General features: G+C 45.6%; 1 protein-coding gene across 1 annotated transcript in view; it reads left to right on the forward strand.

Moving 5' to 3' along the window:
• ARMH1 (armadillo like helical domain containing 1) overlaps positions 1-27,644 on the forward strand; it is a 50,633-nt gene that overhangs the window by 678 nt on the left and 22,311 nt on the right. The window contains exons 2-7 of the mRNA XM_043574751.1: positions 12,598-12,722; positions 13,751-13,978; positions 18,988-19,056; positions 19,753-19,919; positions 20,986-21,182; positions 24,404-24,488. Of these exons, the coding sequence (XP_043430686.1) occupies positions 13,773-13,978; positions 18,988-19,056; positions 19,753-19,919; positions 20,986-21,182; positions 24,404-24,488 (724 nt within the window). The 5' untranslated portion in view covers positions 12,598-12,722; positions 13,751-13,772. The remainder of the gene's footprint in view (positions 1-12,597; positions 12,723-13,750; positions 13,979-18,987; positions 19,057-19,752; positions 19,920-20,985; positions 21,183-24,403; positions 24,489-27,644) is intronic.

Here is a 27,644-nt window from a genome sequence, read left to right on the forward strand (position 1 = left end):
TAGGGGCTCAGAAAGTATTGAAGGGGCATTTATGGCAATGGGGATGTCTCTTGAGCTGGGCCTTGAAAGACTGTGGAGATAGGGAAGACAAAAGACTCCTTCCTCAAAGAGAGGAAACTGAGGGGTGAGTGCCAGAAATCTTGAACATCTTCTGGCCAGAGGAGATACTAATGTGAAAATAACCTTGGAAGGACAGTTAGGTCCCAATCCTGGAGGGTCTTTGATGCCACACTCAGCTCTGAGCTTATAGGTAGATGGTAAAAATTTTCCAGTGTGTTTTAAAGCTACAAGCACAAGAGTTCAGACTTTATCCTGAGGACAGTGGGGAGTCACTGAAGGGCTTTAAACAACAGAGTAACAATCAGATTTGTGTTTCAGAAAGATCAATGCAGAGAATGAATTGGGGATTGGGAGAAGGAGGGAGACCAGTTAGGAAGTTGTTTCAGTAATGGGAAAAGATTATGGTGGCCTAAAGAATGAAGAGGAGGGGATGGATTCCTTAGACACTTGTGAGCTAAAAAGAACCAGACTTGGTGCTTGGTGGGGCAAGTAGGAGAAGTGAAGAATGACTTCTAAATTCCTGGCTGGAGCACACAGAAAGAAGAGATAGCAAAGTTTTTAGGAGAGGGTAAGTTTGGGGACTGATGAGTCCAGTGGGACATCCAAGTGGAAGTGTTGAGGCAGCAGTGAAATATGCCTGACTGGAGCTTGCAAGATAAGTCTAAACTAGAAATCAAAATGCAGTGGTCTGTAGTGCCTTGTAGACATCAGCCACACGGGTGGATGGATTTGTTGGGCTTTCCAGACAGTATATACAGGAGTAAGAAGAGAAGAAGGCCTAGGACATCGTCCTGAGAAGCCCCTGAGTCTGAGGGTCTGCAAGGGAAGATGAACTTGCAAAGTCAATGGAGATGAAGTATCCTAAATGGTAAGATAATCAGTGGTAGAACGTGCTGTTTGAGAAGCCAAGGCAGGAAAGTGTTGAAGGCTGATGACTAATCAAGTAAAATAAAGTCTGAAAAAATCCACTGGATTTAGAAACAAGGAAGTCGTTGGTGGCCTTTGCAAACGCAGTTTCAGTGGAAGTGATAGGAAGAGAGGTCAAATTTCCGTGAATCGAGAAGTGGGTGTGAAGGTGCGGCAGTGAAGACTATACAATACATTTTCAAGACATTTGGCTCTTTCCAAGAAAAAAGAGAGAAGGCAATAGGAAGGAGGCAAAGATTTTTATTCAGATGAGAAAATGCTTTTGGCGTGGATCCAGCAAAAGGAATAAAAGGCAAATTTACAGAGATAAGTGAGAAAGTAGCACCCCAGAAAAGGAATAGGAGGGAATCCAAAGCATTGGTGGAGAAATTCACTTGAAAAAGCAGAGGGACATTTGCACTGTGACAAGAAGGAAGCATGAGAGATTAGTACATTAGTAGGTTTCGTGGCAGGAAGTTGAGGAAATTGTTGTTTGGTCGTGTCTAGTTTCTCTGTGAAATGGGGACGTGATATCAGCCAGTGAGAGTGGGATGGGAGATGGTATGCAAGGTCTGAGAAGAGCAGAGAAAGATTGAACTAGCCTCAGTGAGTGAACAATGGCAGCAAGATGACTGAGGCAGCATACAAATTTCTGGGCAGTTGTGAGGCCTCTTGAGGTCAGTGACCATTCATTGTAGCAGCAGCAGTCTGCATGGTTGTGTGATAAGCATTTTTCCCCAACAGTATTCAGCCATCTAGTGGGGGGTGCAGAGAGGTTAGTTCAATCGGTCCAGGTTTGGGTTTCATCAGGTGGTGAAATGGAAGGACAAAGAGGTGGATGATCCTGCAATGGGTCGAGGTGATAGAGTTTAGCACCTAAACTGCATGAGAGAGTGTAAAAGTGTTATAGACTGGGGGTCCCAGTGAAGTCAGAGATCCCTTATCTTGGAAATAGTTGAATGAGAGAGGTATGATCAGAAAGTGGAGTAATGAAGCTTGACTAGGTCCAGCTGATGGCAAGGTCCAGGATGTAGCCATGGGAGTGGGTAGCTGGAGTGGAATATAGAAGACATTCAAGATGTTGACATGGCCAGCCCCCCAGATGATGGCAGGACTTGAGGAGGGAAAAGGATGCTTGTGAGCTAGGTACCAAAGTCCTTGATGGATTAAGAAAATTGTTCTTGAGTCTGACGCTTAAGGTGATGCTGTGAATATGAGGAGGGATGATGGTCAATACATTAGAGTGGCATGACCCTCAAAGTAGCAAGGGTTTTTACAAGAAAGAGGCGGAATAAGGAACTGGGTTGGGCTTTGGTGAGGAGACCCCAGCCCCCCTGCCAATCCTGTGACTTTTGGGGTATAAGGATATAAACAGCCTCCACCAGGGAGGGCTCTGCAGAAGTGGCACCTGGAGTAGAGCCAACGTTGGGGGCAGGCTGAGGGGAGGCAGAGCAAGTGTGGAGAAGCTAAGGGTGGAGAAGACTGCTGATTGGGAACAAAGGCCTTTGAGGGCAGAGTAAAGAGGCTGGGAAGGAAGGAGGGGTAGGAAATCAGGTCAGGGAAGATGAAGCACTGAGCAGTGCAGGGGTGAGGAGACCATGGGTAGAAAAATGATGGTTGGCCTAGAGAGTTAATGTTTTGTGGGGAGAGCATGAGGGCAGGTCTGTGGAGTGGAGGTCGGAAGCAGAAGTGATCTAGGAGAGGAAAATTGGGGTCTGGGTAGAGAATGAGGGTAGGCCTGGCAAGAGGATGAAGGCAGAGGGTTTCACAGGAGGGAAATGGGAGAAAGGTGGTCTCTGGGGAGAGGATGGAGGGAAAATAAACCGGGGGAAAGATGGGGCACATGGAGTCTGTAGGGAAGTGATGGGTGGCAGGAGGGATCTGTGAAGAAGTTATGAATGGGGAGCAGAAGGAAGGGACTAAGAGAAGGAAGTGACAAACTGTAGTACATCTGCCCTGAGGGAGAAGTAAAGGCCAGGACACCCTCTGGCTAGGCCTGAGGTCAGAAGGAGAGTGTTTCTTTCTCTGTCTCTCTTCTCCCTCCCTCTCTCTTTCTGAATGGGGAGCTAAGAGTGAGGAGTTAGGATGGGAGCCCAAGGAGAAGATCTCTATCCCATTCTGCAGATGGAGCCTGCAGGAACAGGGGACACTGACTGCCTTGTCTCCAAGGCCATCTGGGGACAGGGAGCCAGGCTGGCAGCCCATGCTCTAGAGGCTTCTTGCTTTTAGAAACGTGTCTTTGATTTAGGGAAAGAAAGCCCTCTGAGAAATTTTATTTAGAAACAAGACCAGGTGACCTTTTGGTTTTTATTACCTCTGCTCGTTTGTCACTAAGGACTTTTGACTTAGTACAATAGCTGGGGTTTTTGAGATTTTGTGATCTTAGTTTCCCTGCGTGAAGAAGAACCATTTGTCTGCTATAGATATGATTTATGGGGGAGTCCAGATTTATTAATCACCTCTGAAAATGGAGAGGAAATTAAAAACAAAGAGTCCACTCTGGGCTGAAGACAAAGTAGGTTTGTCGTCCTTGCAGAAGACTTTGCCAAGGTTAAAAGGCCACAAACAAACCAATTTGGACCATGGTTCCTAATCCGGATTTTAATTTCATGTGCTTTGATTTTTTCAGGCCATTTTCTCTCCAAGGTAAAATAATGACAATTTTAATTGGCTGCCACTTACAGAGAGATTCCAATAAGCATGATGGCATACATATATTTTTCTCTGGCATTCCATGTGTGCTCCGGTTCTTATGATCAAGCTGGTGAGGCTGACTTTTACTGCATGCTGCATGCCATGATCAGTTGACTATAAATTAAATCCTCTTTTCCAAAAGCCATTTTCCATTAGTGCTAATTTGTTTGCTTCTCATTTCCACTGATCATTAGAGTCTCTGCTTGTGAGCACCAAATTGGAAATAATTTCTTTGACATTTCAAAAAAAAATCTCCCCTTCTTGAATGCCATTTGGCTGTGCAGCTAAAGAACATTATGGTTTGCAGAGGAACAGTTCACTCCAATTACAATTTAACTGACCGTTCATGGCACTGAATCCCTGTCCTTAGTGTCCAGAGATGACACCGTTGCTGACATTGCTATTTCCTGTCATAGCTGTAAAATGCCTCATAGACTTTGCACTGGCCTTCTTGGATGGAGATTCTGCCACCCTGCACATGGTAGCTTTGGGAAGTTGGTAGTTTTATGGACCTACATATCATGGACCCTCAGATATAACCATCTAAAACAGGAGCAGGCTGATTTCTTCACTCATTCACCCAGCAAGCATTTATTAAACATCTATTTTGTGCCAGGCATTATGCCAGGCCCTGGGGACACAGAGATAGGGAAGACCAACCCCTGCCCTTGAGGAACTCACACTCTACTGGGATGGATGGTTAGTTTTACAGCATAGTAGGGGAAGAGGTGGCATAGGTGGGACCACAGAACCAAGAGCCCCTAGTTGTCTTGGGGAATTAGTCAAAGGGCAAAAAGGAGGCTGGCCATTCCCCATGGCAGAGCATCATTGAAATAAAGAGGGCCTGGAAGGGTCTGGGAAGTTGAAAGGTGAGATGAGGTTAGCCCGGGGCCAAGTTTGAAGGGCCTTGTATGCCACGTGTTGTTTAGAGAAATTTGGGGGTGAAGAATGGAGGGAGGGTAGAAGCTTGAAGGAAAGATCATCAAAAAAGTGTTATTTACCTATTGATTTTGGTTGGTGAAGATTGAGTAGGTGTTTACAAGGAGTCAGAAATGGGGTGCCTGGGCGGCTCAGTCGGTTAAGCCTCTGAGTTCGGCCCAGGTCATGATCTCTCAGTTCGTGTGTTCAATCCCAGCATCGGGCTCTGTACTGACAGCTCAGAGCCTGGAGCCTGCTTCAGATTCTGTGTCTCCCTCTCTCTCTGCCCCTCCCCTGCGTGTGCTCTATCTCTCTCAGTCTCTCAAAAATAAATAAACGTTAAAAATTTTTTTTTAAAAAGAGGAGTCAGAAAGATGGAAAGATTGAAGGTAGAAGGGCAGACTCTAGCACCCGTGGAAGGGCTAGGTGCTGACATGGTAGGGTTGAGAATGGACGGGAGAGAAGGGCCCTATTTTCTCTGTTAAGTAGGAAGCAAGGTCAGCTGGGCATCCTTGATTCCTCCCCCACTTGTATCCTTCAGTGCCAGTCACCAGGTCCTGTCGATTCTACCTATGTGGCATTCCTGCTCCTCTCCAGCCCTACTGTCACCAGAATCTTTTGCCAAGATTAGGGGAACAGCCTCCTAACTGGTGCCCCATGTCCAGTCTTGCCCCCTTACAATCATCTTTCCACACTGCAGTCAAGAGATTTCTAGAACAAACTCTTTTCTTGTCGCTCTTGACTTAATACCCTTTAGTACCTTCATGTGGCCCTAGGGATCGAGGGCAGACCCTGTAGCACAGCACACACAGCTCTTCATTCTCTGGCCTCTGCCTATTTTCACAGTTTTATCCCTCGCCACTTCCATCCTCATACTGTGGCCAGACATTCTGAAATGGTCTCAGCAATGAAAATAGGAGCTAAGTTTTATGTTGGCCCTTTGAGGTATCGTCACCTTTTCTCAGGTAAGAGAGCTGAAGCCTAGAGAGACGTTAAATACTTTGCATAAGGTCACACAGCCTGGAGGCGGGAGATCATGGCGCTCTAGTGTCTATGTTCCTAACAACAGCCCTGTACTGTCTCCCACCTGGAATTCTTTAAATATGCCTCACACTCTCTCACCTCTAAACCTTTGCATATTTTATTTCCTCTACCTGAAATACAATTTCATCACCTCTTCACCTGGCTGGCCATCTATCATAGCCTTTCAGCCTGGAGTAGTACTGTAGAGTGCTTTTAAGAAGCTCTCCTGTGGAGCACCTGGGTGGCTCGGACAGTTGAGCGTCCAACTTCAGCTCAGGTCATGACCTCACGGTTTATGGGTTCGAGCCCCGTATCGGGCTCTGTGTTGACAACTCAGAGCGTGGAGCCTGCTTCGGATTCTGTGTCTCCCTCTCTCTCTCTCTCTGCCCTCCCCCGCCTGTGCTCTGTCTCTCAAAAATAAACATTTAAAAAAAAAAAAAAAAAAAAGAAGCTCTCCTGTGAAGTAAGAAAGCCAGAGAGGGGACTGGAGGGAGACATGGGGTTGAGGTAGCGGGTTTTGTTTTCATTTTTGCTTAATTTTGTTTTAGGCTAGGCAATAATTAAGTTAACAAGAAAAATGCCTAAATAAAGAGTGCAGTTGAGGATACAGGGGAGAAGGGGGCAGTGGGTGGAGTGAGGGCCTTAAGAAGGCAGGACAGATGGATGGAGAGTTCTGGGAGAGGGAGAAGGAAAAAAGGACAGGTGTGGGTACAGGTCAAATGGGAAGAGTGAAGAAGACTGTGAGGACATTCTTGCCTCATGGTTTTTTGTTAACCCAGGAGTAGATGTCCTGAGAACAGATGGAGGAGGTGGGAGGGCAAGGAGCTTGCAGACGTCACAGGCGGCTCATCGTGAGTATGAATGTGGGGTTGGTTAGAGGTGCAGGTTCAGGGTCATTGGAATCTAGATTCTGTGCCTCTCCTACCTGCTTCAACAGATCCTGGGATTTACTCCATCAGAGCACTTTTCACTTACTTTTTAAGTCATGATTTTTTTTTTAAGTGTATTTATTTATTTATTTTGAGAGAGAGAGAGCATGAGTGCGTGTGTACAAGTGCAGGGTTGGGGGTGGGCAGAGAAAGGGAAAGAGAATCCCAAGCAGACTCCACCTGTCAGTGCAGAACCCAATGTGGGTTTCAATTCCATGAACCATGAGATCATGACCTGAGCCGAAATCAAGAATGGGATGCTCAAGGCGCCCAAGAGCACTTTTCATTTTTCATTAAAATCACCAGGTTGCCTTTCTCTCCACCCACCAATCTCTAAGCATCGTGAAGGCAAAGACTAGATTTGTCATGTTAACTAGGCCCAATCCCAGTACTTGGCTGGGAATCAACACCCAGGACATCTGTTTAATTAATTACTGTGTGAAGTTAAGGAAATTAAATGCTCATTATGAGCACATTATGTCAGATGTCAATTAAAATAACCCTTGTTGAGCACCCATTATGTGCCAGGGATGATACCAGCCACCCAGATTTCAAAGATAGAGCATGTTGATGTTGAAACTGCCCAGCCATGAAGACAGGTGCCCAAACCATCATGAGCATCAGGGAGTGGCCCATAAATGAGCACCGAAGCATAGAAGAGGGGGAAGGACAAGAGGCTGGACCTCAGAAGAAAAGAAGTAATTTTTTAAATTTATTTTTATTTTATTTTTTTTAACTGCTGGCTTTTTTTTTTAAGTTTATTTATTTAGTTTGAGAGAGAGAGAGCACAGGAGCAGGGGAGGGACACAGAGGGGGGTAGAGAGAGAGAGAGTCCCAAGCCGGCTCTGCGCTGTCAGCACAGAGCCCAATGTGAAGCTCAGTCTCACAAACTGTGAGATCATGACCTGATACGAGATCAAGAGTTGGATGCTGGGGCGCCTGGGTGGCTCAGTTGGTTAAGCGTCCAACTTCAGCTCAGGTCATTATTTTGTGGTTCACAAGTTTGAGCCCCATGTCAGTCCCTGTGCTGACAGCTCAGAGCCTGGAGCCTGCTTTGGATTCTGTGTCTTCCACTGTCTCTCTGCCCCTCCCCTGCTCTCCTTCTCTCTCTCTCTCTCTCTCTCTTAAAAATAAATGAACATTATGGGGCGCCTGGGTGGCGCAGTCGGTTGAGCGTCCGACTTCAGCCAGGTCACGATCTCGCGGTCCGTGAGTTCGAGCCCCGCATCGGGCTCTGGGCTGATCGCTCAGAGCCTGGAGCCTGTTTCTGATTCTGTGTCTCCCTCTCACTCTGCCCCTCCCCCGTTCATGCTCTGTCTCTCTCTGTCCCAAAAATAAATAAACGTTGAAAAAAAAAAAATTAAAAAAAATAAATAAATAAATGAACATTAAAAAAAAAAAAAAGAGTTGGATGCTTAACTGATTGAGTCACCCAGGTGCCCCTTTTTATTTTATTTGAGAGAGGGAGAGCGCACAAGCAAGGAAGAGGGACAGAGAGAGAGAATCTCAAGCAGGCTCCACACGCAGCACAGAGCCCAACATGGGGCTCGATCCCACACCCCTGGGATCATGACCTGAGCCAAAACCAAGAGTCCAGTGCTCAACCAGCTGAGCCATCCAGGCACCCCGAAAAGAAATGATTTAATATGGGGAATTTAGAGAAGGGTTTGAAGCATGGGAAAGAGGGCAGGCTCCTCTCAACTCCCACTGGAAGCCGTGACTTGGGGCAGGGGCGGAGGAGGTCAGATTTCAGTTGTGGCAGAATTTAGAAGTTCTTTGGGCTGAGATGTTTGAAACTTTATCTTGAGACTAATGAGGAACAACTGAAGAGTTTGAAGCAGGGAAATCTGTCGGATTTGCATTTTTTTTAAATCTCAGGTGACTGAAGATTAGGATGAGGTAAACCTCAAGATCGGGTAGAGGCCATTGCAGCAATCCACGTGAGGGATGACGGGGTCAATGAAAGTAGTGGCAGTGGAGATGAAGATAAATAAACTGATGGAGATTTAGGAAGGCCAACTGGCAGAACCTGGCAACGGCTCAGACAAGGAGGGTAAGGGAGAGGAATGTGTCAAAGATAGCTCTTGGGGGAGTGCCTTGGGTGGCTCAGTCAGTTAAGGTTAAACGTCCCACTCTTGATTTTAGCTCGGGTCATGATCTCACAATTCGTGAGTTCAAGCCCTGCATTGGGCTCTGCACGGACAGCACAGAGCCTGCTTGGGATCCTCTCTCTCCCTCTCTCTCTGCCCCTCCCCACTCACTTGCTCTCTCAAAAATAAAAATAAACAGGGGTGCCTGGGTGACTCAGTCGGTTAAGCGTCCAACTTCGGCTCAGGTCATGATCTCGCAGTCCATGAGTTCGAGCCCCGTGTCTGGCTCTGTGCTGACACCTCAGAGCCTGGAGCCTGTTTCAGATTCTGTGTCTCCCTCTCTGTCTGACCCTCCCCTGTTCATGCTCTGTCTCTCTCTGTCTCAAAAATAAACATTTAAAAAAAATTTTGGGGGGCGCCTGGGTGGCGCAGTCGGTTAAGCGTCTGACTTCAGCCAGGTCACGATCTCACGGTCCGTGAGTTCGAGCCCCGCGTCGGGCTCTGGGCTGATGGCTCGGAGCCTGGAGCCTGTTTCCGATTCTGTGTCTCCCTCTCTCTCTGCCCCTCGCCCGTTCATGCTCTGTCTCTCTCTGTCCCAAAAATAAATAAAACGTTGAAAAAAAAATTTTTTTAATAAAAATAAAAATAAACATAAAAAATATATATATCTCTTGGGTGACTAGGAGAGTGGTGAGCTAGTTACTGAACTAGGGCAACACAGGGGAAGGAGCAAGTGTGAGGGTTTGGCAAGCTCAGCCGTGGATTTAGGATTTGAAGAGTGTGTGAAACATACTGATGAGGATGTCCACTGGTCATTTAGATACAGGCATCTGGACCTCAGAAGGGAGACCCAGGCTGACAGTGTGGCTTTGGGAGACCTAAAGCCTGCAGATGTAATACGAAGTGATTAAGTGGAGGAGGCCAGCCGGGAGATTACAAAGCGTGAGAAGACAACTGAGAACAGAACAGAGCTGCACAGGAGCCTGAGGAGGATCCAGTGAGGGGTAGAACCAGGGAGAGTGAGGTCAGGAAAGAAATGTTGAAAAGGGAGTCACCCACAATCCATCAGAGGTCAAGCAAGATGGGACTGCAAGTTAGCCACCGAATTTGACAATAAGAGGTGTTTGGTGACATTTTGGAACACAAGGGAGAGCAGAATCAGTGCTTTTGGTTTAACGGAGAGAAGATGGACTCTGGAGTTACACACAAACCTGAGTGCAGTTTCCGTTTCCGCCCCTGCTTAGCTGTGAGGCCGTCAATAAATGAGCAAACTTTCTAAACCTTAGTTTTTCCCCTCTAGAAACTAGAGATAATAATAAATACTTCCTCAGGATCTTAAGAGGATTAAAACAATGTCCATAAAATATATGTGACTAGCTCTTATAAACACTAAAAAACATTAGTTTCTTCTCCCCACCATCATTCCATCTCTCCTCCCTTCACCATGAAAGATACAGAATGTATCCCCTTATATTTGGTAGTCAAGAAGAAGCTCAGATACAGAATTTATCCCAGCCACTCTCTCCCGAACGTGGCACATTTCTCTCCTTTTCCCACTGTTTTCTTCTTTTTAATTCTTTTTAAAATTGTACTTACTGGTTATTTGGTTTGGGGTTTTGGGCTTTTTGTTTTGTTTTGTTTTGTTTGTAATCCTCATCAAGTCCTATTTTGAAGAAAAGCTGAGATAAAAATAAATAAGTGGCTGGAGGCTCTAGATTCAACATGACTGCCATCCTGTGCCTCCCCTACTTCTCCATACCTCCCTTACATAACACTAAAGAAATACACAAAGGTATTACAGCAGATGAAAGCTCGATAAATATTTAGAAAGCAGGTAGGGAAATGTTACCTGGCTTGAAACACCCTAAGAAATCACAAAGTGCCAGCAGGGGGAGATTACCAACAAGAAGCAAGTCAGTTCACCTAGTTTAACTTCCAAAAAGCTTAGTGCCTTGAAGGCACGAATTAGCACATGTTAGAATGAGGTATGGGGCTAACAGAGGGGAACTGGCTGAAATCTGCATGCAGAGCACTTTGCCCCCACCCCAAGCTCCTTCCTCAAAAGCCACATGGCAACTCTAAACTCTCTTGCAGCATCAGAAGGAAGGAAATTGAACCCTGGAGGCCCCCATACTCAAGAGACTGAAGAGTCTGAAGGGCAGGGATGAGATATAGGGTGGAAAACTGAGTGTCGGAGGGAAAGCCTACACACTGCATTAGGGCAGCCTGAGCCCCTCACCTCGTCCCATGCATCTAGCACCCTCCAGCCTCTCACGACGCGGGGCTCGAACTCACAGACCGCGAGATCGTGACCTGAGCTGAAGTCGGACACTTAACCGACTGAGCCACTCAGGCGCCCCAAGAGGAGTTTATTTCTAACATGGAATTATATACCCAACCAATCTAACACGAGGTCAATATACTTTCAGACTTTCAAGGACGCACACACACAAAGTGTTCATTTCTTAGGAACTACTGAAGAGTATACTTTGGGAAAACAAGAGCAAACCACAAAGGAGGAAGAGGTAGATCCAGGAAACAGAACAGTCAACAGAAAACTGGCAAAAAGGAAATCCTAGGACAACATTTGTGTGCCAAGCTTAGCAAGCAACCAGTCTAAACTGGAGCAGAAAGACAGAGGTCTGTGGGAAAGAAGTCACCAGAGAAGGGGCTCCTGGGTGACTCAGTCAGCTGAGCGTCTGACTTCAGCTCAGGTCATGAGTTTGAGCCCCACAATGCAGAGCCTGCTTTTCTGTCCCCTTCTCTCTCTCTGCCCCTTCCCAGCTTGCTCGCTCTCTCTCCCTCTCAAAAATAAATAAACATTAAAAAAAAAAAAAAGTCGCCAAGGAAAAGATGGAACTGATCTGTTAGGGATTGAACATTTGGAAAAATTGTCATGTATTTGGAACATTGGGAAGAAAATAGCCCTAGGTACTCAGAAGTCTAAACAATTAAAAAAAAAGAAACAATTGTTAGCTCCAGGTTAAACCAACTTGTAAGGAAAGAAAATGTAATAGTAGTTTACGGCTTGAGTGGACAGTATTTATTTACCTAATCAATAATGTAAACACTAACTATTGATTTAACTATAAATTGTGGAAAACTATATTATGAGGATAAGGGGAGAAGAAAAAATGGAAGTTAGCATGGTACGAGAAAGCTAATTCCTCAACTGTCAGAGTAAGAAATAAATACTGCCTAAAACAGATAAATTAAGTGAGGGTGATGTAGGAGTTTGCTGGGGCTGCCATCACAAAGCACAATAGGCTGGGTGGCTTAAACAATGGATATTGGTTATCTCACAGTCTGGAGGTTCTGATCAAGGTGTCTGAGATCAAGGGGTTGCAGGACTGGTTTCTCCTGAGGCCTCTCTCCTTGGCTCCCAGTCTGACTCCAAGTCTCATGTTCTTCCACTGTCACAAGATCTGGGGCTCCTCAAGGGCCCTGGCAGTGCTATTCCTCCCCGCATGTCCCGCAGCGCCTCACACAGTGCCACGTGATGGGCCTGCCCCACATACTCACTGATGGACAGCTGAATCACTGTGGCCTTTAAAGCTGCCATTTGTTAGTTTTCCTTTCCTGTTAAGAAAAGATTAAGAAAGGGAAGATCCAAGGAAACCTCAGGATCCAAAGTGGGGAGAGCCCAGCTGCAAGTGTCCCACCCTCCCTGGCCTAGAATTGCTGGGTGCATCTCTGATGGCACTTTAAATTTTAATCCTGGAGAGAGTCCACCCACGGCAGCAGGGGGCAGTGGGGTGGGCACAGGGTGCTTTTCTGCTTCTTAAACCTAATGGTAGTGTTTCAACTCCTCTTCCCTGAGGTCCAGAACGGCCATTCATCCCCATTTTCTTGAGGCCTGTTTGGATGCTGAAGGTGGCCGCGGCCTCTGAAAGTTATTCCCAGACTTAGGGCTGTAATGTCATTAACAGTGATTGATTCCTGATCCTATGAGGGATTTTGGTCATTTTTGTGTTTAGGGTGATCCACAGTTACTCACCTGGCTGTTAAGGCTGACAGGATTTCGTGGTTGTCTCCATCCCTGAGGCTACGTGGACGCCCTTCCTGAGAGCGCATATCCAGTGTCCTCTGGGGAGTAGTGGAGGTTGGTGTGTATGTATGTCTGTCTCAGTGTGCCTCAGATTATTGCTTCCTAATAAAATTCTGATAGCTGGGCCCCATCAATATCTCAAATACATGTGAGGAAACGTTAATTTAGAATCAATTTTAGGATGTTTCAGACTGTAAAGTCCTTTTAACTAGATCTCTGGCGAAGATGTAGAAGCACTTTATGGGACTGTAAATTTCATGTTGAACAGTCTTCGTGAAATACACATCTCCCCTACACACAAGCTGTTCTCTCCATATCAATCATGGCCCCTGCAAGTAATGTTTCACAAATATTCTGTAAATCACAGAAAACCCCGTGATAATGTGAAATATGACTTTCACTTGTCTGTTAGACAAAAGAATCACACATGCCTCTCTCCCATCAGCACTAACATTTGTTATGGATAATAACACTTTCAATCACAACTATTTTTGGAAAACGGGTTGATTTTAAACCTTCCCTCCCCCACTGAAAACACTCTCCCAAGGACACAGACTCCTACAAACCACAGCCCATTAATCCAACTATGGAATGGGAACTTTTTATTCTTACTAACTTTTTTTGAAGTTGTTTTTAAAAGAGTAGTATAAGAGCCCAAGGCACAAGGTTAAGGAGCATTTTTCCTTGGCCGATTGGTATGAGAAGGGCCAGGTCTCTAAAGACCCCAAATCTCTGACACTGTGTGAAATGAGGGGTGAAAGAGACCCAGGTTTTTAGCAAGCACCCTCATCTCAGCTGGCATCAGCAGAGGATCCAAGGAGCTAAAATCTTAGCTCTTAAATGTGAAGCAGATGTTTGCCACCTTGATATTCTTCATGCCATTACAACACAGCTAGATCCTGCCTGTTCAAGTAGGAGGTGACCTGTTCTAGAGGTATATTTTGAATGTTTCAACATCCATGTGAGTGACAGAGACTCCCCCTGCCTCCCGCCGATTGCTGGAAAAGCAAAACCCATAGAGTAGCCCACGGGACTTGCATGGTTCTAACTATTTTGGTAACCTGTTTTCCTTCCCTCTGTAGCGAACTTCAGGACTGACTGACCATGACTTCTATAAAGGAGCAGGCAGCCATCAGCCGGCTCTTGAGTTTTTTACAGGATTGGGACAATGCTGGCAAAGTTGCAAGGAGTCACATCCTCAACACTTTCATCGAGACCAACCAAGGCAAGACCGCCCCTGAACTGGAGCAGGAGTTTTCTCAGGGAGCCAGCTTGTTCCTGGTACGCCTGACCACCTGGCTTAGACTCATGTATCCTTTGCTGAACAGAAATAAATTGGGCAATCTTCAAAGGAATGAAGATTATTGAGGGAGCTCTTCTGTTGAGTCTAAGATTTTAGATCAGGACATCTGGTGATCAAAGTAGTGTCCCCGAAGTCAAAAACTCTCTCCCTTCCTGTCTTCCCAACTTATATCTTCATTCTCACCCCTAACCCCTTCCACTCCCATAAGATTTGACATGGGTATTCCTTCCATCTGGGGTTGTCCTCTCTCTGTCCTCAGGAACCTTATTCTTTCTCTCTGGTGGCCTTCACTTTTGCCTCCCTACCAGCTTTTCATTGGCATTTACATATGCTCAAATCCCTTCTACCTTAAAACATTAAATTAAATCCGCATCTCAAACCAGTATTCCACCTAGTTCCTGCCCTTCATGGTGAAGCTTCTTGAAAAGGTTATTGACTTTCCCAGTCTATACTTCTTTACCTCCCTTTTCTCCCCACCCACAGCAGTCTGACTTCTGTCCCCTTCACCGATGCAGGTCTTGCCAAGGTCACCAATGTTGTTCTAATTGCAAAACCCAGTGACTACATCCTCAGTCATTATACATGACCTCTCAGTGGCATTTGTCAATCAACCATTACCACTTCTCAAAACATGCTTCCCTGAAACTAATATAATGTTATATGTCAATTATACGAAAGAAAGAAAGAAAGAAAGAAAGAAAGAAAGAAAGAAAGAAAGAGAAAAGAAAAGAAAAAAGAAAAAAAGAAGAAAGAATGCACATATAGATCATCACAAACAAACAAAAAACTATATACTCTTCCCTTGGTTTCTGTGACACCAATTCTCTTGGTTTTCTCCTTTATTTCTCTATGTTCCAAATTTTCTTCAGCCATCCCTGAAATGTGGATGTTTCTTGGGACTCCATCCATGTCCCTCTTCTCTGCTCACTCATAGATTCTCCCTGAGTGACCTAACCCATCGTTGTGATGTCAACCCCACTACTGTTAAAGGGCTCTCAGTTGTGTATCCCTGCCCACGTTTCTCTCTGGAATCTGAGTTCCATACCTATTAATCCAACTACCATCTCCACTTCTATTCCACAGAATGACTCTCATGTTTCTGGCTTGGGAAACTGGGCGAATGGGGTGCCATCATGTGGGAAGAGAATCCAAGAAACGAGGGAGCTGGAGTTGATAAATCTGGTTTGGAACATGTTGTGTTTGAGGTACCTTGCTCAGGAGCCCCGGAGACAGATAAGGGTTGAAGACAGATTTGACAGTTTGAGTTAGGGATGAGTTTGTGGATATTCCTGCTGGGTGCCCACAGCATTCCGCGGATCATCTCAGATCCTTTTATATATTTTTCTCCTTGCCTGAACCCTCCCCTCTTCTCTAAACCTCCTCTTAATTTGACTAATTCCTACTCCAGTATTCAGATCTCAATCTAAAACATCCCTTCCCCAGAAAGCCCTTTTCTGAGCCCCAGACTAGCCTACGCACATACCTAGCCTGTTACATATGTAGCTCATGACATTCCCTCTGTCTTCATTGTCATAATATTGTACTGTTCATACCTGCTCAGTATCTCTCTTCCCCACTGGATCGTAGACTCTGTGAGGGCAGGAACCACATCTGTTCTCCTCATCTCTACAACCCTAACACGCAGGACCATGCCTGGCACATTAGGGATACTTCCTATGTGTTTACTGAACAAAGGAATGAGTGAACCAGAGTCTGCACCTGGGCAAAACTAAAGGCTTAAGTAATTACAGCTCTCTTCTTCTTACAGTTAAATCATTGATAAAATTACTAATCAGACTCAGGCCTAGAACAAGCCAAGGGGAAAACCACTGAATATATCTCTAGGTTGACCCCAGTGTCCTCAGACATTAGTGTGCATAAAAGAGGTTTAAGATGCAGATTATGAGTCTACCTCCCCACCCCCACCCCACTGTTCTGATTTAGTAGATTGAGGGAGACTCCCTGGCCTCTTTGTTTCTCACAAGCACCCTTTGGTGACTCTCATGTGATCCAAAGATGATACTTCGAGAAACATCATCACCTATAATCTGGCTTCGACCTCACAATTTGTGACACTGACCTCACCAAGGTTATCTGCAACCCCTTTGTCACTGAGTCTAGACTACCTTTTTCCCTCCTCATCTCACTTGGCAGCACTTTCCACATGACAGGAGGAGGGGAAGGAGTCACGGTTGTACAAGCACAGGGTCAGACCCCATCTTCATTTAAAACTTTAATATTTTATTCATCATGGATTTTTTTTGTGTTCATTTTTATTTTTTTAAATAGCACATTGGAATATTATTTGATTACTGGGTTGTTTGATGCCCCCTGAAATTTCACAATCGAAAGAAAGTGCCTCACTCACCTCACCCTAGCCCCCATCCGGCTTGTCCACTGCCCCTATCTATGCTCTCCTCTCCTCCACCTTCTCCCAAGGGCATTTCTCAGTCTCTGTTGTAGGATCTTTCCTACACCCACCCCTTAAATGATAATGTTCTTTTCTTACTCAGTCACTGCCCTTATTACTCTAGGCCTGGTATCATTCTTCCCCATATCCCAAGTGCCAATCAGAATGCCTAACATTTAGTAGATGCTCACTCAGCACTTACTGAATGATTCAAATCATGCTTTTAATATACAGTTGTATGTTCAGTGTCTATACCTGAAATTATTCATAATTTCCTAACTTGCTGTGACCTTGTCATACAACAGAGAAAATAGACCAGCCGAAGTGATACCGTGTTTTAAATCAGTGACTTCACTCCTCCTCCCCAGTCCTCTAGTTATGGTGGATTTTGAAGGAAAACAAATCAACATAGCATCATTACGTTTTACAAAATCGACTACCGCCTAATCTCACAGAAGCCTCAAACCCCTTTTTAAACCTTGAACTTCCAGAATAGACCAGTAGAATTAAGGATTTACAGGGGCACCTAGGTGGCTCAGTTGGTTCAGCGTCTGACTTTAGCTCGGGTCATAATCTCACGGTCCATGGATTTGAGCCCTGTGTCAGGCTCTGTGTTGACAGCTCAGAGCCTGGAGCCTGCTTTGGATTCTGTATCTCCCTCTCTTTCTGCCCCTCCCCTGCTCAACTCTCTCTCTCTCTCTCTCTCTCTCTCTCTCTCAAACATAAATAAACATAAAAAAAATTTTTAAAAAACAAGGATTTATATATTATAATGACAAAATTATTAATTGCCATTTATTGAGTCTTTTTATGCTCTAGCTATGTGATGTACAAATATTATCTCCTGTGAGCCTAACACCAAGCCTAATAGGTGATTGTCATTACCTGAAAAGTTTGAGTAATTTACTAGTAAACGGCAGAGATAAGGTTTGCAAAGGGTCTATCTGGCCCAAAGCCCGTGTATCATCCACTCTACTTCACTGTCTCCCTCCCCAGTGAGAGGGCAGACCCACAATTCCACCTCCAACACCATCCAAGGAAATAATCCATAAATAGCCCCACTCCCTCCATCTGTCTACAGGCAGAGAGGCCTGACAGGAAAAACTCAGACTCTGAATTAGACTCCTAGGTTCAAATCCAAGTTCCATCAGTTACCTTTGGGACTTAGAGAAGTCATTAACCTGGCTGAGATTACATCCTCATGAAGTACATGGACATGTTATAATAGCAGCCCCCATGGGGTGTGGTGAGGATTCAGTATGACAATGCAAGCAAAGCAACACAGTGCCTGGCACACAATGAATGCTTAGTACTGGTTAGCACCTGCTGATATGGTGACAGACTTCTGGAACTAATTGCTGAAAATAAGGGATCAGAAATATGCATAATGAGTGACTGTGAAAGCAAGACTAGCCTGGGGCAGAGGAAAAAGAGGTGACAAAAGTTGGTGAGCCTAGCTAGTAACTGAGGAGAAGAGGGAGAAGGCAGTGAGGTAGGAAGGGGGGGCGGGGCTGGGGCTCCTGGGGAGCTGGGTGGGAGACAATGGAGGAATACAGAGACTACCCTGTGGGCTGATATCCTGGCCCCCAGCTGGAGTGGCAACAGGCAGGGGAGCCTGGCTCTAGAGCAAACACTGTTTTTGCAGCAAAGAGCCTTTCCTAATGAGCCAATCTGTCTCCACTTCTATTGGCATCCTGGGAACCAGGGTGCAGCAGAGATAATTTGCCTCACGCGCCCTCCGCCCCCCCCAACAAAGCACCATTACCTCCAACCCATTACATTAGCCTTTATCAGTCTTGGAAGCTCTCAGTCATCCTCCATGAGCTGCAATAATTTCAGCTAATTTCTTAAGTGTTCTAAGAGCCTGTGATGTGTTATGAGCCTAGTAATTGTTGACTGGTTTCTTTTCTGTTGTGGGTTGATTTCATACCTTGTATCTGAGCTGATGCGTGCTCTGGGTGCTTTATTACAATGAGGCTTTTTGCAAGGCTCACATTAAAAAATAACATTAAATACTGAGGTTGTTTTAAATCAGAGTTTAATTTTTCCACCATCTCCCGTTGTTCTTATTAGGAAGACACGCAATTCTTCATAAAGATAGTGACCTCCAGTGTAAAGCTCTGAGCAAGTACAAAATTGAGAATTAATGATGAAGCTGATTATTTTTAGAGAAGTCTAAAAACGAGGCACAAAGTAATGAACTGTGCAGAGACCCAAGGGTGCAATGGTCATAGCATAGAGAGGCTTAGAAAATTGACTATGCTTTCTCCATGCACCTTATATTCATCAGAGCCTCCTTGCTGTCTAGGGGGCCTGTCAGAGTCAAGGTTGCTGATCTACCGGTGAAAAGCTTCCTGGGGAACTGTGAACATGCCTGCCAGCATTCCCCCACCCCGTGTTTGTTTCCACTTCCCCTTCACCCTAGGGACCCTTCTCAGATAAAGGATACAATTCAACTATCGGTCATCCTGGGCCATAGATGTAGGCCCAGGAATGGGCCCAGGAATGGGCCATGATCATCATAGATGATGACCAGGAATCAGTCACAGGATCTGGTTTCTGTGTGAAAAACCATCCTGAAATTCACTCTTTAACTTGTCATACAGCTATATGACTGGCTCGTGTTTAGATAAGCTTCTAAAGTCAATTGGCATCTTCTTGTCAGCTGTAAGCAGGTGAGTTCTATTCTAGAGAGATTCTGGGATCTCAGTTGTATGTTGGGCTCATGGTGGCCTTGGCATTCACACCACATGGGACCACCACATTTCACCATCTGGGTATAAATGCAGATTTTCGGCCTGACTAGATTCAAGGGCTTAAAAAATGTCATCAGTACTTGGTCCCCGCCTCTCTTTTTCTCTATTTCTCAGCTCTGTTCTGAGCGCTATGGCTCTCAGAAACTCCAGACATGCATTCTTCTAGCTCAGTCCACCCAAAAGAGCACTTATCTTTCCCAGGGATTCCTAAGAAAGTCCCCAGTTTTGAACCTCCTTGAACCAACTGAGGTCACATGGCTGGTCCCAACCGATTACTGCAGTCAGAATGATGGTGTTCCCTGTCACCTGCTCATCCTGCCAAAACCACATGGCCCTTGAGTGGCAGAGGGGTGATTCCCCAAGGGTCATTGAGGTGCCATTTCAAGAAGAGAAACAGATGCTGAAAAACCAAACACAAGATATGTCCATTGTATTTAACTTTTTCATTTGCTGCTAGAAGGAAGAACTTCTAAATTATTGTGTCACTTTGCCCATGAGCACTTCCTAGATAGGAGGGCAAAGTATGTGAAGAAAGGCCCTTGAGATCCCTCAGAAAGGTGAGTGCCAAGGAACCTGACAGGTGTCTGATTTCTACTCTTGTATTTCTCTGGACAGTAATCAGTACCTTATAGAATTTCTCGAGGTTGGAGGCGTCCTAACACTCTTGGAAATACTTGGGCTGGAGAAGATCAAGGAGGAGGACAAGAAGGAATCCATCAGGCTACTTCAGGTCATTGCGAACTCTGGCAGGAAGTACAAGGAGCTCATTTGTGAAAGCTATGGTGGGTACTGTGTATTACAGGGTGGCGATTCCATGTCTTCCCAGGGGCCTGGGCAAAATGGTGGCAGCACCCAGCACTGCTCTAGGAAAACACATCATGGAACTGGTTGCACAGAAGCACTTTGTACAGTGGAGTCAATTAGCCCCTGTCCACGTCACTGCCAGAAGAGTCAGATTTATGATTTTCTTGATTTGTCGTTTGCTCAAATCTTTCCATGGTAGTTTTGGAAATACTTCTCCATTTTAAATGTATCCTCTTTTATGCACCCATTCAACAAAGATTTATTGAAATCTTTGCCTAAAGATTTGCCTAAAATCCTTTGCCTAAAATCCTTTGTGAAATTAAGTGAGTTATGAATAACTCTAGAAATAAAAAGGAAATAAAGTCATTGAATATGTGTGCTAAGTATACACACACACACACATATATACACTAAGGTGCTGGGAGTACAAAGATGAATAAAATACAGTCCTTGTCCTCAAAGAGCTTACAGTATAGTGAGAAGTGTAAATAACCCTGTAATTTCCGTATGTTCCATCAAGTGTCCTGATCAAGGTGGATAAAGATGATGCCATCCCCCCCACACCCCTTTTTCAAAGTATTTCCCTCACTGCACTTTTCATCATGGTTCTCCTCTATGTCTCCCCATGGCCTCTCTGAGCCTTAGTGTATTTATCCATAAAATGGGACTAACACCTCCCTCTCAGTATAGTGATTAAATGAGGCAGCATGTGTCAGAACATTTAGTAAACTGCTGAATGCTGCATATGTGTTCATTATCACATAGCAATCCCAAACACGTGTTTAATTGTGCATTTTGCAGAGCCATTTTCAACTTTACAACAGATTTTGACAAGCGGACATGCCCTGTGTTGAAACAAAATCCTCTAGCCACAGAGCCATGAGGCAAACAAGGCAGTGAGGCAACACAAGAGCCTTGATTTTTGCTTCGCTTGAACAGGCTTGGTTAACACATTTCAGTCCTTACCCCGTATTATGTAATCTCAAGTGAGGCTCTTTCTCATAAATCCCTTCCAATTGGGCATTTCCTCTTTTCTTTGTTCAGGTGTAAGATCCATAGCAGAATTTTTGGCAAAGTCTAAATCAGAAGAGACCCAAGAAGAAGTGCAGATTCTATTGGATTCTTTGGTCCACGGTAATCCCAAGTACCAGAATCAAGTGTACAAAGGTCTAATAGCTTTGCTGCCTTGTGCGTCCCCAAAAGCTCAGCAGCTCTCCCTGCAGACTCTCAGGACTGCACAGGTGAGGCAGCCCACATGCTCCTGTGGTTCCGATTCAACACACTAACCTGAAAATTACCTTCCACAGTTGCACTTCACTCAGGCATGAGAAACCGAGCTCAGCCTCCCACTGCACGTCTGCTGTTCAATCAGCGTTACTTCCAGAAGGCCAAGGCAGGACAAAGAGTTCATGTCTCCCAGCAAAGTGATTTGTCCTGTTTACTTAAGGATCAGAAAGATGTTGGCAGACTTAAAAGTGGTTGAGACAAGCAACAAGGATGATGAAAAGACTGTAGAAAAGCTTACAGGAGTCAATTTAGTAGGGAAGGCATCATGGGCACATTTGTTGACAGCACGGAAGTGAGAGGCCAGATCGCCAGGGCTTGGGAAAGCTCCTTTTCTCTTGCGGGCTCTACCTTCCTGTCAGTGCCCTTGAATGCTAGTGGAAGCAGATTTGGGACATGGTGGCCACATGAAGACACTGTGCTAATGAGGGAAGAGAGGCTCCAAGATTGGTCTTGAGGTAAATTATTAAAAGCTCTCAAAACAGCTCCAGGCTCAGTGGAGGCAGGGAGACAAGAGGTCAAAGGAAGGGTAAGGTCTGAACTGTGGCAGTGGGAACAGAGAGGACAGGGTCAGACAGACATTTCTGAAGCAGAGTGAGTGGTAAGTGGGGCAGTAAAAGAAAAGCAGTCAAAAATGACATCCAGCTTTGGACTTAGCATCAGGCAGAGTTGGGTACCAGCAGGAGAGAGCAGGAAAAACCCATCTGATTTGGGAGGAGTTAGGTTTTGACTTGATGAGCCTCGGTGGCTCCCAAGTACCATTTAAGGAGCAGGCCCAGCCAGCTGCAGAAGATATAAATAGGCCAAAAAAAAAAAAAAAAAAAAAAAAAGATATAAATAGGTCATTTATGGAAAAAAATGCCAAATCCTGGGGGCATCTGGGTGGCACAGTGAGTTGAGCCACCGACTCTTGATCTCAGCTCAGGTCATTATCTTGAGTTTGAGCCCCAAGTTGGGCTGGGTGCTGATGGCACGGAGTCTGCTTGGGATTCTGTGTCCCCTACTCTCTGCCCCTCACCCTCTTGTTCTCTCTCTCTCTCTCTCTCTCTCTCTCTCTCTCTCTTTCAAAAATAAATAAAATTCAAAAACAATTTTTTTAAATACCAAATCCTGGGCATCCCTCCCATAGAATCTGACAGTTTTCAGGCAGCCTTTGGTAATGCTTTTTCTTGTTAAGCTCCCCAAGTAATTCTGACTCCTAGCTTAATTGAGGAATTACTGTTGAGGACATCTAGTAGAGAGGCCCACTGGGTTTCATGAGCAGAGAAGTGGTAACTAAAACAACAGAAGTGAATAAGATCAGCCGGGTAAAGTGAACCAAGTAAGGAGAGGGGACATTGCCAGCATTTAAGAGATGAGCGGAGGAGAAAGGTCCAACAAAAGAGCTGGATTATTATTATTATTATTTCCCGTTTTCATTTTTTAAGTGCCTCCTACCTGCCAGGCACTGTGCCAGGGGCTTACTTTAGTCTTTACATAGCTTATGGAGGCAGACATTATTATCCCCATTTTAAAGATGATGTAACTGAGCCTTGAGGGGTGTTTGGTGACTTATTCAAGGCCACACACTAAGTAAGAGGTATGTACTAAGTGGGCATTTAAATCCAACTCTCTTGGGGCCTCTGGGTGGCTCAGTTGGCTGAGTGTCTAGCTCTTGATTTCAGCTCAGGTCATGATCTCACTGTTGTCAGTTTGGGGCCCACATCAGGCCCCATGTCAGGCTCTGCGCCGACAGAGTGGAGCTTGCTTAAGGTTCTCTCTCTTCCTCTCTCTCTGCCCTTCCCCTACTCACTCTCTCTCTCTCTCAAAATGAATAAATAACCTTTTTTTTTTTTAATTAAAAACTAAGTTGGGCACCTGGGAGGCTCAGTCGGTTAGCGTGCAACTTCAGCTCAGGTCATGATCTCACAGCTTGTGAGTTCGAGCCCTGCGTCAGGCTCTGTGCTGACAGCTCAGAGCCTGGAGCCTGCTTCTGATTCTGTGTCTCCCTCTCTCTCTGCCCCTCCCCCACTCATGCTCTGTCTCTCTGTCTCTTTGTCATAAATAAACATTAAAACATTAAAAATAAATAAATAAGTAAATCCAACTTTAACTCCACAGAGTTCTTAGTTTTTCTAAGACTTGTTTTAAATGTTTATTTATTGCGAGAGAGAAAGAGAAAGCACGAGCAGGGGAGAACAGAGAAAGGGGGAGAGAGAGAATCCCAAGCAGACTCCATGCTGTCAGCGCAGAGTCCCACACAGGACTCCATCTCACAAACTGTGAGATCATGACCTGAGCCAAAATCAAGAGTCAGATCCTTAACTGATGGAACCACCCAGGCCCCCCTGAGAGTTGTTAGTCTTTCCATATACCACTCAACCTCTTTGGAAAAAAGCAATGGAAGCCATAAAATGAAAACAGGGAAAAAATAGGACTGTGAAAATGCAGGGAAAAGAGTTTCAATAAGGAGAACATGACCAGCTGGGTCAAGTACAACAGAGAGATTAAATGTGGGTAGAACCGAAAGATGGTCCCCAGAAGAAAAGTTTGGATGAATCTTGGTCCCATGGCAGGAAAATTTAAATTGCAGCAGCTTGTCAAAGGGGGATGCATGGAGGATGAAGTAGTTTCCCCTGGGCTCCTGCAAAGCTTAGGTGTCGAGGGGGAAAAGAGCAGTAGCAAGAGAAGATTGAGCCGAAGGATAATTTTGTGCAATCTGGGTGAACTTGAGGGTGTTTCATGCTAATGGACAGGAAGTGATGCACAGATAAAGGTTGAAGAGGTAGAAAGGAGCAGTTCCCCTGTTGGGTGAGGTTCATGAGGGAGAGAAGATATAGGATCCTGGATCAGTGCCACTCTCCCCAGCCTGTGCCCACCCTCCCCCCAGCAAGGGGGGAGGCTTGTCCCCACACCTCTAGCAGGTGGCCAGCTAACCCCAACTGAACACCTCCTGAGCTAGAGGGGTCAATGGTCACCTCAGCAGACGCTTCAGTCTGATTCTTGGATGCCCATCTGTCCCTCCCCTGGAAAAGAAATGTACTTGATGGTGCGGGGGCCAAGGCCCACTGACTCACCACTCCCCTCCCTCTCCCCACTCAGCCAGGCTGCCTAGCTGTCTGGGAAGTCCGCTTTTCATTTCTTCCAGGTGTACTAGATCTAAAGAGTAACTAGTTTGTCCTGTTGTCTATCTTGTCAGTCGATCGTTGGGACCACACACCCCAGCATTGTGGACTGCGTGCTGAAGGTACTGCGCACGATGCACCTGGAAGTGCAGTATGAAGGTAGGGGAGGCGGCCGGGTCTGCTCCCACTCACAGATTATAGTCACCGTGAGAGCTAGACAGGCTTGCTCTTCAAATTTTCTTTTAATATTTATTCATTTTTGAGAGACAGAGTGTGAGTGGGGGAGGGGCAGAGAGCGGAGACACAGAATCCGAAGCTGGCTCCAGGCTCCGAGCTGTCAGCACAGAGCCCAACGTAGATCATGACCTGACCTGAGCTGAAGTCGGATGCCCAACTGACTGAGCCACGCAGGCGCCCCCAGACAGATTCACTCTTGAGAGTTTTCTCTTAGTCATGGGGCACCTGGATAGTTCAGTCTGGTTGAGCATTTGCTCAGGTCATGATCTTACGGTTCTTGAGTTTGAGCCCCACATCGGGCTCTTTGCCATCAGCCTGTCAGTGCAGAGCCTGCTTTGGATCCTCTGTCCCCCTCTGTCTGCCCCTCCCCTGCTCTCACTCAAATACATACATACATACATACATACATGGAGTTTTCTCTTAGTCACAGGAACCATGTTAAGTATCCTGGGTAACCTCAGCAGATGGAAGATGCTCGTTCGATCTGATCAGCCAGAAAATGACAGCCACTGTCTATACTTTGAATCAGCCACATGATGCTTTAACATTTGCTAGGACCTGCCTGGGTGAAGAGCTGGCTCTGGTTCTCAGTCTTATGTAGTACTTCCCCACTAAACAGAAGTCACCTGGGGGACTGTCCCTCTCCTAAGAAACTAAACTGGATGGTGGTAGTATTAAGTTTTCATGTATTCAGTACACCTATGTGCTAGCCACTTTCCATGCATCATTTCACTTAATTCTCAAAAGAACCACAAGAGTACAGAGCCTGGCACATATTAGGTTTCAAATGTTCGAATGAATAAATGGTGGAGGTAAGTATTTTTATGTTTTTCAAGCTAAAACATCAAAGCACAGAGATATTAAGTATGCTTCCCAAGGTTATGCAACTAACTAGATTCAAACCAGATCTGACTGCAAAGTGTATGCTTTTTAATTTTTTTAAGGTTAATTTATTTTTGAGAGAGAGAGAGAAAGAGAGAGTGAGTGGGGGAGGGGCAGCTAGAGATGGAGACACAGAATCCAAAGCAGGTTCCAGGCTCTGAGCTGTCAGCACAGAGCCAAATGTGGGGCTCGAACCCATGGACCACAAGATCATGACCTGAGCCGACGTCAGACACTTAACTGACTGAGCCACCTAGGTGCCCCTAAAATGTATGCTTTTAACATGAGCCCATAGTAGGTGTTTACAGGATGTTGTTTCCTTCCCTGTTCCTAGAGTGGTTCAAAGAAAGAAAATTCTGTTTTCAACAGGAGGGATCAAAGAAGGGTTTGCTGAGAAGGTGGTATTTGAGCTGAGCCTTGGAGAATGGGAAGGATCTGGGAAGGTAGAAAGGAGAAGAGGAGGGCATTCTGGAAAGGGGAATGGTATAAAAGAAGTCCCAAACGTAGGGATATACAAGATGTATCTGAGGAGTGACAGATCATTTAGTGGAAGTTTGATAGAGGTCTCAGTCCAGAAAGATCTAGAAAGGTAGGCTAGGACCAGATTGACGAGGACCTTGAAAGCCAGATGGAAGAGTAGCAGGTACTCTCTCCAGTAGGCAGCACAGAGCCATTGAAAAGTGAGCCGTGAACAGGGGAGTGGCAGAGGGAAAGCACTGTCTCAGGAATGTTACCTGAGTGGTGGTGTGCTCAGTAGGTCAGAGCCACAGAAGGCTCTCGAGTCTCGAGGCCAGTTGGGAGGCCTTTCAGGTTGTTCAGATAACAAAGTAAGAATGTGCTGGTCTGGGGGTGCCTGGCTGGCTCAGTCAGTGGAGCATGTGACTCTTGATCTTGAGGTTGTGGGTTCAAGCCCCATGTTGGGTGTAGAGATTACTTTAAAAATTTTTTTAAATCTTTAAAAAAGTTTAAAAAAAAAATGTACTTGGTCTAGCCAAATATACAGGCCCTGGGAAGAGAGAATGGACAGGACTGGGAACTGCCTCAGTATGGAGAATGAGATGGCATATGGAAGGGGGAATGAACAGGGCTGTGGAGGCCAGGACAGAGAGACCTATTAAGCAGGAAAGATCTGGACATCTGGACATATCAGGATTCGGCAGGTGGAGCCCCAGACCCAGGAAGTCTGGGAGGGACAGAAGGAGCAGGCGTGTACCAGGGTTCAACTATGCATGTGAGATCCTGGGGAAGACCAACAAAGGTCCAGGCGCTGACTTCCAATATCATTTATTTTGGGAAGGCCGTGTTGAAACTAAATGTCAGTCAGTTTTTCCTTCAGCAGCATTGTCAATTTCATATTTGTTTGACCCCTGCAGGTGTGCCTGGGAAAATGGACCTTGTAAATTGAGAGTAATGCTATGTTGAAATCCATTACCAGCTGGAGGAGAGTCTCCTAGCTTGGCAGGAGTTGCCAGTGAAGTGTGGGGTAGTGGAGGGAACCGAGTAAAGGTCAAACCCAGCAGCAGAGAGTTGTTTCTGCATTGGAGCAAGGGGGTAACCTGGCAGTTGAATCACGTTAGGAAGCATAATCAAGCAGCCCAAGGGGACTAGACTGGGTGGCACTGAGCCTCCCTCCCCGCCACCACCTTCAGGTGACTCACGTGACCACTCCTACTCATCATCACTTCTTAGCTTAAGCATTGCTTTCCCAAGGCCTTCCCTCACCTGCCTTCAACGCCTGCCCAGATGTCAGCCCTCCTTCCTTTGTACCACCCTGCACCTCCTGCCCTCCAGTACACCCCTTCCCTAGAGCAGTCATCTCTAGAATGCACTGTGTACAGTTTCAGTGCACTTCTTACCACTTTTGTCGTTATCTCCTCAGTGTAGTCTCTGGCATAGGGTAGATCCTTGTTGCATGTCTGTTGAGGGAGGGAGGGAGGACCGTACATACACACTGAGGCAGAGGCAGGAGAAACATGAGATTTTCTCACTGCCTTTTTGGTTTGATGTCTGCTCCTGTGATAACAGTAAAACCGTGAGCCTCAAGATAATTTCAAATATGCCAAACTCATAACAGGTGCCCAAGATGTCTGTTGAATGAATGAATCATTCTTTTTTACCAGGAACTTCAAAATAGTCTTGGTGGAACTGGGAACGTAGAGCATGTATATGCATGTATATGCGTTGTCCACAAGGGGG

This window comes from Prionailurus bengalensis, chromosome C1, assembly GCF_016509475.1.
Source record: "Prionailurus bengalensis isolate Pbe53 chromosome C1, Fcat_Pben_1.1_paternal_pri, whole genome shotgun sequence".
Lineage (NCBI taxonomy): Eukaryota > Metazoa > Chordata > Mammalia > Carnivora > Felidae > Prionailurus > Prionailurus bengalensis.